The following is a 14,256-nucleotide window of genomic DNA, read 5'->3' as shown; positions in this document are numbered from 1 at the left end:
GCCCAATAAAGTTGTGTGTCTGTTGTCATCATGGAATGAGGAAGGAACGGTTAATATTGATAATAAAAAGCCGCATATGATCGAATTTTATAACTCAACAAAAGGCGGAGTCGATACGCTGGACCAAATATGCAGTGTCATGTCGTGTTAACGAAAGACAAATAGATGGCCAATGTGTATATTTTATGGTATCCTAAATATAGCATTCATTAACCGCTACGTAATTTATACACACAATATGTTTACTGCCGGAATAAAACCTCTCAACCGCAGACAATTCATGAAAGAGCTCCACAAGAGTCTTGTTGAACCATGGCAAAAAGAAAGACTGACAATGCCAAAGTTACTTAGCAAGACAAGAGCAAATATTGAAAATATTGTTACTCCGAATTGCAGTAAAAACAACGGGGAGTTAACCAAAAAGGATAAAAAGAAAACAAAAGAAGTATGTGCAGATCATGTCCGTACCAAAAACGACGAATGTCGAAGTCAAAATGTAATAAATGCGAAAAACCTATATGTGGAGAGCACAAAGTTGAACTGTGTGACTCTTGTTCAATGTGAATATTTTTTGAATTTTTGTTTAACTTTTTTTCAAGCTAAGAATGCCATATTCAAGCAAAAAAAACCCAGTTAAAGATAAAAACAAACAAACTTTACTGGCTACTAGTACCAAAATCAACACTTAATCTAAATAACAAAATATTAATATATAAGGCTATACTAAAGCCAGTATGGACCTACGCAGTACAACTGTGGGGAACTGCTTGCAATTCTAACATAGAAATTCTGCAAAGATATTAGTCAAAAACTTTAAGGCTTATCACAAGTGCACCCTGGTTGGTCACAAATAAAGCCATACACACTGATCTAAAAATTCCCTTTATAAAAGATGAAATTAAAAAAATTACCACAAAATATTTACAGAGATTAAGTTATCACGATGACCCGCTAGCAATTGCATTACTTGATGAAACTAATGAAATTAATAGACTTAAAAGACATCATGTATTAGACATTCCATTCAGAACTTAATAGATAAATCTAATATTAAAATGTATTAAAATCTAACACATAAGTCTGAATATAAGTGTACATTAATCGTACTATACATATATATCATTACTGACCTCAATGGAGCTCAATAATATAAGTCAAATTGTTAATAGTTAGATAATTTGCTTATTATTTTAAAAATAGATTGCAAATAAACGACAAAAAAAAAAAAAAAAAAAAAAAAAAAAAGAATGTGTAATTTTTAAGTTTTTACTGCTTTTATTTTTTTATTTTTGTTTTACAATAATATTTAGTTGCTTTTTTTATGATCTCAAAATTTTGTACAACATGAAATGAGTTAGTACAAAAATTAAATAAATCCTTTTCCTATGAATAAAAATTGAATTTGTTGTTTATATAGATTAATCGGATGTCAAAATAATTAAAATCATTTATTAACAGAGTATGTTTGGTTTTAAGCTATAGCTGTAGTCAATTAAAAAATACGTCGCCGATTCGACGATCATTCGTTACAACGTACGTAAAATATGTTTCATACTCTAGGGTTAAATATTATTCAGGAACGCATTGAGGGCCCCTAAAAATGTTTCAGAGTAAACTCCTTTTAGTTCGTATTTGTATTCACAAACCATTTGTAGAGTGAGTCTAAGATATTTTTCAATTTACTGCTGTTCACTACTTTACTTTGTCAAGCTCACAGAGGAAAATATCAACTCTATTACAGGCAGCTCAGGTTGCTAACTGAGGTGCAACTTGCGCTGCCTTTGCTTCATTTCCACTCCAAGCGTTGCCTGTAGGCTGCAGGCATTCACAAATCCATTACACTGTATGCTTGCCAACACTGGCTGTAAGTAGCCGTGTGTGCATGTATTTGGACACACACAATACAAACGTAATGCAGTAGCAGGCAGCCACACAGGCATATTGTTTACCAATACACAGTTATAATGCCGGACTTACCTCACTAAATCACTGTCAGCCATAAACTGGTTCAAAAATGTCAATGAAGTCAATATGTCATACACTTTGCCACGTCCGCAAAGCTAAGCAAAGTAGTGGGGGGCGAGGGGGGCGGCGCAACTTCCCCTACTTCGTTGTGAGTGGAGTGTTCACGTTTGTTTGTGGCGATGGCAAATGACAAAGTGCACTGGAAACGGACAAAATGTTACCCGTCGGCTACCTGAGCTGAGGTTAGTAAGCGACAAACAACCAGACCAAGAACACAAGACAAATATGTACATAGATGGGTGGGGGGTAATAGAGAGAGAAGCGGGCCGAGAGGGCAAAGTGAAAAATACTGGTAACAGCTCACTGACAGTGGCAGCAGTCACTGCAACAACAATAAATAAAGCAGCTGCCAAATTGTAATTAATGTGAGTCGAAATAGCAAGGCACTGAAATCCAGACACACACACACACATAACAAGTCGCATATTGGCCAGTGCATATGCGCACACATACATGCACATGTGTTGCATATGCCGTACATGGAACACCGTTATTGAAATATGTAGCAGCAGCTGCCGGCACTTGCAAGAAACGATGCCAGCGCCAGCTGTTGAGGGCAACTGGTTTTCTAATTTTTTTTGTTTTTTTGTTTTTTTTTTCTCCCTCCCTACTTTGCTTTCCGAGGTGATGAAGTGCAGCAAAGTGGTGCTGTAATATTTTTTGCACACATGCACACATGCACACACACACACACACACACACGAGGCAGTGGTTTTACCTGCACTTGCATGCCATCAAAAGCGAAAATTCATCACCAGCTTAAAAATGTCGTCCCTCCATCGCTTTGTCGCCCGCCCGCCTGTGTGCTGTTACCTGTTTTATGCCCGAATCAAATGCTGCCAACTGTCTCAAGTCACTGCTTCGATTGTGGCATACCACATGGAGCAGCTCTACTGCTTTTACACCCCTGCCACTTGCATTTCTATTCGATTTATTTGCATTCATTCTATGTCAACGAAACGATAAGCTGTCGTCCTGTTGCAAGACCTCTTTCTGAATCTCGCCTTTCTCATGCATTCGCCTCATATGTACGCTGTCGAAGATGAGGGGGCAAGCAGGGGGAGAGGAAGTGGAGGTTGACATGGAAGTGGAAGAAGCGTGACAGTCATGCTAAGCAAGCCATTTTAGCGTATGCACTGAGCGCTCCATAGTCCGGATGCTGTGCTGCTGTAGTTCGCTTTCACTCGCTTACGCTGTTCCATCCAACTCTATTAGTTACACACACACATATGCACATACATGCGCACTTTTTCATGTGTGTGTATGTGTGCACACTGCTCAGTTTATGTGTGACCTTTTGGCTTGTTGGCGACTTTATTGTGAGTCTGTGGCTTTATTTTGCGCACTTCTTTTCTCACCACTTTCTTGTACAAATGAAACTGCTGGTATGCCAGCGAGCAGCTTTGCATCCTCTTCCGTTGTCATCTAAGTCACATGGCATCGCAGTCAATTCCCAAATGCATTAGCGACAGTTGGCTTCACTTTGCATACCTTTAATTTCATCTATGTATTCTTTTCTTTCCTGTATTTGTATTTTTTTCTCGTTTTTTCGCATCAAAATTCAAATATAATTCGATATCCCCATATTTGAGCTAGCACTTTTTTCTTCACACAGTTTTGAAGTATCTGTAAGTAATGAAATACCTCTATGGGTTCTGCACTACTTGATGAATGTTTACCACAGTCCAACGGGATTAAAGTGCTTGAGCCGAGCTTTTGAAGAAAAAATGGCCACAGAATGAAGTGAAATACGACTTAGGAGGAAAATCAAGCAAGGAGTTTCGCAGGGTGGTGCCCTTTATCCCTTTCTGTTCAACTTCTAAAGCGATTTTTTAAGAGCTATAAGAAAGTTTTTTCAAAAAACACACTTAAAATTCAGAAAAATGCTTGCAATTTTATTTAAATCGATAGTACAGTCCAAACAATTTAAAGTTTGAAGATTATTTCATGCAAATGTTGACCGCGACTGCGCTTGAAATGGTCCATCCGCTTAGTCCAATTTTGGCATACTCTTTCCAATGTTTCGGCCGGTATCTCACTTATAAATGCTTTAATGTTGTCTTGTAATGCGTTAATTGAAGCAGGTTTGGCTGAATAGACATGAGCTTTAACATAGCCCCACAAAAAATAATCTAAAGGCGTTATATCGCACGATCTGGGTGGCCAGTGGCCAATTGACAGGTCCCGAACGTGAAATAAAATGTTCACCGCACTCGCCTCTCAACAGGTCTATTGTTACGTGTGCTGTGTGCCATGTGGCACCGTCTTGCTGTAACCACATGTCATGCAAGTCGAGCTTTTGAATTTTGGGCGGAAAAAAGTTGGATATCATTTCATGGTAGCGCTCACCATTCACAGTTACGTTAGGATTCGCAGCATCTTTGAAGAAGTACGGTCCAATGATACCTCCAGCCCAAAAACCGCACCAAACTGTGACCTTTTCTGGATACATTGGTAGCTCTTCAATTCTTCTGGCTGATCTTCACTCCAAAATTGACAATTCTGCTTATTTACGTACCCATTGATCCAAAAATGAGCTTCTTCGCTGAACACAATTTTTCGATTTTAAACTTTCTTAACAGAACACGCATTTCTATAACAAATGATTAGCAAGCGTTTTTCGCTTGTGAGACGATTCACGGTTAAATTATATAGCAAACTGAAGATGTTTGACAGTGAAACAAAACTCGAAACGTGCGTCAGCTGTTTAAACCAACTGTTTGAAAAGATAACAGCTAAAAAATCACCCGTTATATTAACCATGTCTTGATTATTTGTGACTTGGGCTTAGGGTCGCTATCTTGATAAGAGCGAAAATCATCTTCAATTCGTAATTTTTCAGAACTTCAACCAAATTTTCTTGCAGAGGTTTTAAATAATCAAATTTTGTCATTGCTTCATCCAACTGCATTTGATGCTATGCATGCCCAAAACATTACATTGCCTCTGCCGTGTTTTATAGTGGCTCGCAGATTTTGGAATTTGTGCTACGCATTGGCCTTTCGCCATAGAAAAGATCAGCCATCTCTTCCAAATAAATTTAATTTTACCTCGTCTATAAAAAGTACGGTCCTGCAAAATGGTGGGGTCTTATATAGATCGCCATGTTCAAAATGCAATCTCTTACTTCTTTTCCACACACTTACGAAAGGTTTATTGAGAACTATTCTGTCATTTAAATTTGCTTCCATCAATACGCCTCGAACAGCTTCTGGATGGCAGGTCTTACCTAAATCCTTTTTCGCCATTTCAGTTAATTTTGGAGAGCTCGTTGTTGGATTTTTATGCACTTGGCGCACCCAGCCACTGACATTTTTTTCTGTGAAAATTTTATATAGGGCATGTCGTCCCTTATTTACCGCACGATTTTCATACATAAAGCGTTTAATTATGTACTGAATTATTAACAAATTTAAATTAATTACTCCAAGACTAACTCACGCTAAATATTATGGAATATAGAAGACTTTACAGAATAATCGTATCTGTATCAAATAAGATACGAGTTACTGTATGTCTGCCTACATAGGCCAATCCGTCAAACCTACATATTTCAATCAGAGTTGAAATTTTGCATATTTCATAAATAAATATGCATTTTTGGCTTAAAATACTTCCGTAGATTTCTTTCAATTTTCAGTGAGTATAAAATGCTTCAATATGCTTTCTATTCCCAATTCAGATAAGTTTGTTCAGATAATCAAATAACGTTACAAAATATTTACAATTTTGTATTCTGTACTCCATTTTCAGTATATTAAGTATTCTAAGCCTTAAGTCTAAGTATTTTTACATGCTTTAAAAATTTCCCACAGAATAATTCTTGACTTAAGTAAAGCACACACATAGGAAATTAATCTCAATGAATAAATAAAAAACTAAAAAATCAATTTCTATTTGTTTGCACATTCACAGAGTGGCGCTGGCAAATCATCGGCACGCATTGGCGACGGTCCAATTTTGACACTGGAGAAACTCGAGCGTCAACAGGCTGGAGTCTATCAATGCACCGCAGACAATGGAGTCGGTGATCCGGTTACAGTCGATATGCGGTTGGATGTTTTATGTAAGTAAAATATAAAAAAAAATTACCATAAAGCCAAGCTATTTTGAAGTGGCAAATAAAATGAAATTAAGGTATAGATTTGGGATGAATTTTTGATATACGAATGTGCAAATGCAATAAAGTGGATAACAAAAATGGGATAATTTAAGTGCAACTATACAAAATGCGTTCAAAGATTTTATTAGTTTGCTTTGTAAGTAACTACAAATGCCAATTGAAATTATATTTCATTAAAATTTAATTCTATGATCAGAAAGTACAGAATATTTTAAAATAAAACAAAACAGAGTTAAATTTCTAGCAAATTCATTTTACCTGCTTCAAAATATGACCCGTCTGAAGCAACACATTTGCCAACTCTTAACCCAGTCCTCCCTGCACCCCTGGTAGGCCGACGAAGCGATGACCTTCAGCTCCTTCGTCGCATTCTCGTTGATCTCCTCTACCGACTGAAATCTCTTTCCACGAAGTAGTAACTTCAACTTGGGAAATAAAAAGAAGTCGCACTGGATCATTTCAGGTGAATCCGGTGCTTGCACGATGGTATTTACTTGGTGTTTGGTCAAACAGTCCAGCACAATTTGGGTTCGGTGCGATGGCGCGTTATCATCATGCAAAATGCAGGAATGGTTTGCCCTCATTTCCGGTCGTTTGCCATCTACAGCATCTCTCAAACGCTTCAAAATGGATAAGTAATATTTTTTATTGCCTGTCTGGGCCGATAGAAGGTACTCATGGTGCACTACGCCTTGGCAATCGAAGTAAACAGTCAACCCGGTACTTTTTGATCATATGATTTATAGATTTCGGTATAGAATTCGATCAAAGTGAGCCATCTTATCTTTTGAACAGATGGAACATGAGCGACAACGAACGCTGTGAAAGCGAATTGCTTTGCTCTACATCTCACTAAAGTTTTGTTCTCAACCAAGATGAAATAACTCCTAATATATAACTTCAGATAAAACGCATCAAACTCTTCGGTAAAACTCATCAAATGGAAGGAAATGTACAAGAAAAGAAATAAAAGCTGTTGTACTCCAGTTAAAACCAAAAAATCGCCTGGCTACGATTTAATAACAGCAAAACTCTTAAGAGAATTACCAAAAGCTGCAAAAATATTTCTCACCCAATCATGCAGAAAGGCTTTGTCACAACTCAGTGGAAAGTTGCTCAAATAATCATGATTTTAAAACCAGGGAAGGACGCAAATAATCCCAAATCATACCGTCCGATAAGTTTACTGCCGCTTAGCACCAAACCAATGGAAATTTTATTTCTTAAAAGATTGTCCCTGGAATTCATCCAATGGATTGTTTATTTCCAAACACCAATTTGGTTTCCACTCCAAGCGCACCGTCTTCTCGAAAATACAAGTAACGCGTTCGAACATAAGGAATTTTACACAGCAGCTTTTCGTGACATATCTCAAGCTTTTGACAGAGAATGGCAGGCGCCTTCTTTACAAAGCAAAAAATGTATCCCATTAAATTTCTATAGTTCCATTGACTATGTCTTGGTTGGTTGGTTGGTTAGAGTGGTAATTCTTCCTGAATCCACGCAGCATTTTGTTGCCACATGCTCGTTACCAACTTGTTTAACAGTTATTAACATCAAGACTATATCCAGTCTGTGCGGTTTAGGAATCTTATTTGGTTGTTGACATCTGAGCAAGACAGCTGTTCCAGATTCTCGAACAGCAGTTTGTCCAGGGTTAAGATTCTGTCCTTACATAGGGCAGGGCCTTCGCAGAGGAAATGGAGGATTGTTCCCTTTTTCTCCGGTTGTTTACAACTGTGACAATATCTATTGTGAGTCTCTTAGTACCGATGCATCAAGCGCTGCTCTCAATGCGTGGCTTGCGAAATTTGAGAGTCGCCTAGAATCACAAAAGCAGAGCATCATTGAAAAAATAACATTACGATTAAGAGAATCGGAAGAGCGAGTAATGGAGCATTTCGCTTAGTTGTCAGTGGATGTTATGAACTTGAAGTCGGTAGTTAAGCACATAGAAGAGCGCGTAAAAAAAACTGAACTGAAATGTGCTAATGTACTATAGACAAATTGCGCAGCGAGGTATATGCACTTACCCAACAACTAAATGTATTGCAATATCATCAGATGTGATTATTAGTGGGTTGCCTATAAGGAAAGATGAGGACATTCTAAATGAGATCTCCAAGCTGTGCCAAGCGTTTCAAGTAAAACTAGCGCCTGTACGTTCTGCTTTCCGGTTACGACCAAACAATAAAAGCGTAGCTCCTATTGTAAACAAATTGAGCACTGCTGCAGATCGCTTTCAACTGCTGAAAGCTGTAGCAAAATTCTGCAAAGATAAGAGACAAGCACTTTCTCTTAGTGATGGCGGCGTCAGTATTGAAGGAAAGCTGTTTATCCACGAATGTCACACGAGAAAAAACCGTGAAAAAGTATAAAAAGCAAAAGCGTCTAACGTCAGTTTTCTCAGTACGTAGGCAAGTGTTTGCTAAAGGTCGACGCCAAACTGACGCTGTAATAGTAACCGAAAAATTTGGGCTGCTTGTTATCCGATACACCAAAAGCCAGTTATGACTGTCGTTAGTCTCCAGGCGTCCCGTCGTTTCATTCTTAGTTAGTAATGGCGATTGCTTGAGGTTGTAGCTGGGCCATAACGTTCTGCTAATTTTGCATTTCGTCTCGCCTTTCCATCTACAATCTGCGATTCGGAGGTATTTTAGTGAAATTGCACTCTTGACTGCACTTAATGGTGTGAATACCGATTCTGCAAGAGCGTTATTCATGGCAGATCCCCCTCTTGCCAGTTCATCTGCTTTTTTGTTACCTTTAATGTTCCGATGTCCCGGCACCCAGATTAAGGTAATATTATGGTTTTCACTCAAGGTGGTGAGGCTATTCCTACCGATTGTACCGATGTCCCAAAATCCAGTTTAAGGTAGCTTCATGGTTTACTCGCAAGGTGCTTAGGCTATTTCTGTTATGTTGTAACTGAATCCAGTGCTTGGATTGCAGATAAAAGAAAAATCTATGTTTAGTAGTCTACAAGCTTCCCCATTTCCCCCGAGATGGAAAGAGAGTGGTGAAGTTCCTATTGGAAAAGTTCCCTTGGCACAAAGTTATCAGTCCTCCCCAAGGTATACTGGGTTTGTCGCAATAAAAGACTGGTATGACATTAAGTTGTTTACCTCCAGGTATACGCTACTTTTAACCTAAATATACTCATTGTAGCCATCTTTTTGATATGAAGATCTACCGAAATTACATGAGTCAGTGCATTAAGGGCCTCACTAGGACGCGATCCCCGACTATATTCACAGACTGATCTTTGTATTCTGCTAGGTAGCTTGATATTATAGTCTCTTCCAAGAGCTTTCTACCCAACTACCGATCCGTATGATACAATGTGTCATATAAATGGCTTATGCAACCATAAAGTTGCAGCCACGGTTAGCAAATGGGTTACTTTCACCCAGAAGCGAGCTTCGCAGTCTCAGAGAGGCTGCAGACGGACAAAACTGATGTTACCTGTCATATCCTACCGACTGTCACTAAGCAGAGGGGACTGTAAGCAGTTGGTTGGACTAATGACGAGCCACTTTCTATTAGCGAAGCTCATGGAAAAGATTGTGAAGAGGAGGATGAGACGGTGGACCACTTCTTGTGCGTCTGCCCCGCCTTCGCTCGAATCAGGTTTGAGGTCCTTGGCACTGATGAGTTAAGAAGCGATCATCTTGGCTCCTTGGCACCACAAGATCTACGTAGATTTCTTCGGAGATCGGGTAAATTTACAGAAAATTAAAAGGGAATCCCAGTGTAGTACAATGGACTTAATTAAGGTCTGAGTGCTGTACCTGCTAGTTGTCCCGGCAAAAGAAAAAAACAAAAAAAATCAGCATACGCCACCACTTTTACCCCATCTCTCATTGAATTGTTTAACAAAAATATGCGTCAGCAAATACCTGGAGTCTTCTTGCGCTGTATAGTTACCAATTTTATTAGAAGCATTTACCATTTGGTATTCTTTGTGCAAATATTGCAAATTTACTAATATAGTTTTTCAATGTGGATAAAAAAAGTTCGCTGTGCAAAAATAAAAGTGAAAATTAAGTTTTCGAATTAGTAGCATTTGAGAAACCCCTTTTGAATTTCTCGCCATCCATACAGCGCAAGTAAGACTTAAAATGCACAATTACCCACATTTTCGGTACGTTTTTTCGCGGTAAAGTCACTTCATGCATTTTGTTACTCATACGCCCCGTACCAGCAGCCGTGTAGTAAAGCTCTTACGCCACTCGAAGCCGTCCAATTTCCTTCATAAATGTGCTTGTAACTGAATGCTTAACAAGCGCAGCAGCTATCAAAATTTTTTCAAACTGAATTATATAGCAGCAATGCATATTTACAACAACAATATTCCATAATATACTGACAAAAAAAGGGGAAAAAATGTCATACTTTTCTCCACACCGCCAAATCCGCCGCCACAATTCGATTTAGTTATGTTCTCAGTCGATTTGCTGTCTTCACGCTTTACTTGCAGGCATTTCGCCATTTATCATGCACGCGTTGAAAGCTTCAAAAATTCGCTTTTTCCGCTTTGTCTACATTTGTACCCACATAGAGAATTCTATGTACCCCTAGAACTTTCGAGAATGATTATGCGCTTCAAAAGATAAATTTACAAATAAATGAAAGGCGAAAAATATGCATGAAAGAAGAAGAGCAGCGAACATACATGCACATATGTAAGTGTGTGTGTGTGTGTGTGTGTGTATAAGCAAGCGCAGCGCCAACACTTGAGCAGCAAGCGAAATTTCTTTCAAGAATATGTTTCAAAGTCGCTGATAAAAGTGTTGAGTGCGTGCGAAAAAGTAGCGAACAATTTTAAGTGGCAGCATTGCGCGATATGCAAATAACTTCAAGACGGCAGAAAAGATAACCAACACAACACACAAACTCACGCAAATGCAGAAAGGCCAACAAGTCGTAAACGAACCGTATGCGGACAACAAAAACTGCGCACAAAAAGTCTTGGGGTGGTAGTGGCAAGAAAAGTAGCAGCCAAAACTTGCATGGTGTGTGTACACATACGTATGTGTGTGTGTGTGAGTATATGTGCACCTTAACGTCCCCCTCAATTCCACCTCTACTATCGCTTACGTTCCTGCACTCACTTCATTCCGGCGAACAATTCGTTACGCTGCATGCCTCATTCAAATTGAAAAGTGGAAACTTATATTTGATAAATCAGTTGGAAATTTCATGAATTTTCACATGCGAGCAATGCGCATTTTTCTTCATAATGCTACGTTTCTTCTGGCAATAAAACTATTTCGTTTTTGTTTTTTTTTTGTGTTTTTTTGTTCTTCATTTCTGCGCTCTAAAGGGTGGTTAAGTTTCAAGGGCCGGTGTTGATTTTGAATCAAATACAATTTTTTTAAGAAATTACTAACATTTCTCTTTATTATGATCATACGGATAAGGCTCAATTACGCATTGAATGAAATATTGGCCAAATAGCCGCCGCGGCCTCGACAGCACACCTCCAGCCGATGGTCCAAATTTTCGACGACGCTGAGGCATAATTGAGGTTCTATGCCATTAATGTGCCGAATTTTCTCATCCTTTCGCTCTTGAATTGTTGCTGGTTTAGCGACGTACATCTTTTCTTTCAAATAACCCCAAAGAAAGAAGTCCAACGGTGTCAAATCGCATGATCTTGACGGACAATTGACATCGCCGCGACGTGAATTTATTCGGCCATCAAATTTTTTGCGCAAAAGAGCGTGACAACTGGCACCATCCTGTTGAAACCACATATAGTCTACATCCATATCTTCCAATTCGGGCTATAAAAAGTTCGTTATCATCTCACGATAGCGAACACTATTCACAGTAACTGCCTGACCGACCTCATTTTGGAAAAAATACGGCCCAATGATGCCGCTGGCCCATAAGCCGCACCAAATAATCACTCTTTGTGGGTGCATTGGTTTTTTGGCAATCACTCTTGGAATATCATTCACTCAAATGCGGCAATTCTGCTTAATTCTTCTGACGAATTCACTGAGGTGAAAATGTGCCTCATCACTGAAGATGATTTTCTTCGAAAACTGGTCATTCACTGTTGCCATTTCCTGCCACCATTCATCAAAAGGCTTTAGTTCTTGAGTCAATTGCACCTTATAAGCGTGTGAATGCAAGTCTTTATGCATAATGCTCATCAACGACGAGCGTGAGAGGTACAATTGTTGGGCACGACGACGAGTTGAGGTGGACGGCTCTTCAACCACACTATCGCGAACAGCAGCAATATTTTCTGCAGTAAGAGCTGTACGAGCATGCACTGTTGTTTCCACATCTCCCACAGACCCGGTTTGCTCAAAGTTTTGCACAATTTTTTCGATTGTACGCACATTTGGACGATTAAATTGACCGAAAAAATCACGAAGTGCGCGATATGCATTTTGACTTGAACGCCCATTTCCATAATAAGCCTGAATAACTTTAACGCGCTGCTCGATTGTGTATCTTTCCATGGTTGAAATTGAGTTGGTCTAAAATTGAAAAATGTTAAATGAAATGCAGAGAAACACTTGATTTTTAGGTGTGCTTTGCATTCAATACCGGCCCTTGAAATGTAACCACCCTTTATTATAGCGGCAATGCAGGGGAAGTGCGAGTGCGCAAGAAAATGAAAATGCTCTTAAAGATATTTTTGCGTTGGAAAACAAGTTTCCATTTTTCACCAACTCTTCGCTGCAATTTCTACACGTAACGAGTCCCTCAAGTGCAGATAAATGATACTGTTGCTTTTTTTTGTGCTTTTCTTTTATGGATCTTTGCATTGTAGAGACGTGCTTTTCACTTGGTTTGGACGTATGCGAAATATTTCAGCAATTATGGAATTCCTTTATTGCAGAGTCAATTAAATAGTTTTTTCCTTTTTTTGTATGTAATAACTGTAACTGTACACATGTGATTTATTTACTTTACGCTTTTCTACCGTTTGATATGCAGATCCGCCAGACATACAAGTGGAAAAGTCATGGATACATTCGGGTGAAGGCTTTGAGGCCAAGCTGGTGTGCATAGTCTTCGCTGATCCAGTGGGCACGGTAAGTTGATTAACTAAAAAAAGGATATATTTAGTTCACTTATAAGTATTTTGTCATAGGTATGTAAGTCTAGCAATATACAGAATGCGAGTGTGGAGTTGGATAGAATTTCGGAATTTTTGTTTTTGTAACTATAATTTAAATGGTGACATGAAACCCCATAAAATGCCAGAGTATTCAACTCTTTTTATTTATTTTTTTATCATAAAACTGTACTTCTCTGTGCCGTTAGTACGGCAGCTTCTTTTTGCCTTTACCGTTACTACGGTAGTTTCCTTACTCATTGACACATTTTACACTCTGGGCTTATTTTAATTTTACTCGATAAGTCTATGCGACCCTCTTATCGAGGAGCCATTTTGGGACTGAATTTTTTTTTTTCTTTGTTTAAATAGCTTACAAATGATCACCCTAAAGATAAAGATGAGAAGAAAGTTTTAATTTTTTATTTTGAATTTCCGCACAGGACATCTTAGTCAGTGAACCATAAAGAAAACTTGTGGCGTTATTTTTTAGAAATTATTGTACATTTTTTCAAGTCGGCCTGAATTATAACCAAAACAAATCTTGAACACAAACCTATTTTCCTCGAAATTAAAAAAAGAAGAAAGAATAAAATTCCTTAAATTATTGAAAAAACACTTTTCAAAATTGTCTTTTTTTACTTTAAAAATGTTCTATATTTGCCGCTGAACGAGTTACCAACACCGATTCGATCAATCCTGTTGCACCTTTCTCATTTTTCGACAAAAAGGACTTGCTCTTCAGTCTATAAAAATGTACCAAATATAAAATAAATATAAGCCCATAAGTAAATAAACACGTAAAATCATGGCTATAAAATATATTAAAAAGTTGCAAAAATAAAGTGCCTCCGTTTTTTCTTTCATGTGAAGGTTTATCACAGTTACAAAATTGTTAATTGTGTTAAAACTAATCAAATCTCTCTTTTAAAAATCGAACATTTTTATTTATTTATTAAATCGTCTGAAAGAATTCGAGATAAGCACAAAACTGTCTGCTACAAGTCCACGCAGCAACTCTCTGAAA

At 38.3% G+C, this 14,256-nt stretch overlaps 1 protein-coding gene across 1 annotated transcript in view; it reads left to right on the top strand.

Annotated features, from left to right (window-relative positions):
• The window catches only part of LOC128855858 (limbic system-associated membrane protein), a 122,652-nt gene that overhangs the window by 71,740 nt on the left and 36,656 nt on the right, over positions 1–14,256 (top strand). The window contains exons 4-5 of the mRNA XM_054091070.1: positions 5,941–6,091; positions 13,109–13,206. Of these exons, the coding sequence (XP_053947045.1) occupies positions 5,941–6,091; positions 13,109–13,206 (249 nt within the window). The remainder of the gene's footprint in view (positions 1–5,940; positions 6,092–13,108; positions 13,207–14,256) is intronic.

Source organism: Anastrepha ludens, chromosome 2 (assembly GCF_028408465.1).
Source record: "Anastrepha ludens isolate Willacy chromosome 2, idAnaLude1.1, whole genome shotgun sequence".
In the NCBI taxonomy this organism is placed as follows: Eukaryota; Metazoa; Arthropoda; class Insecta; order Diptera; family Tephritidae; genus Anastrepha; species Anastrepha ludens.
The sequence above is the reverse complement of the archived record's forward strand: the minus strand, read 5'-3'. Positions and strand labels throughout refer to the sequence as shown.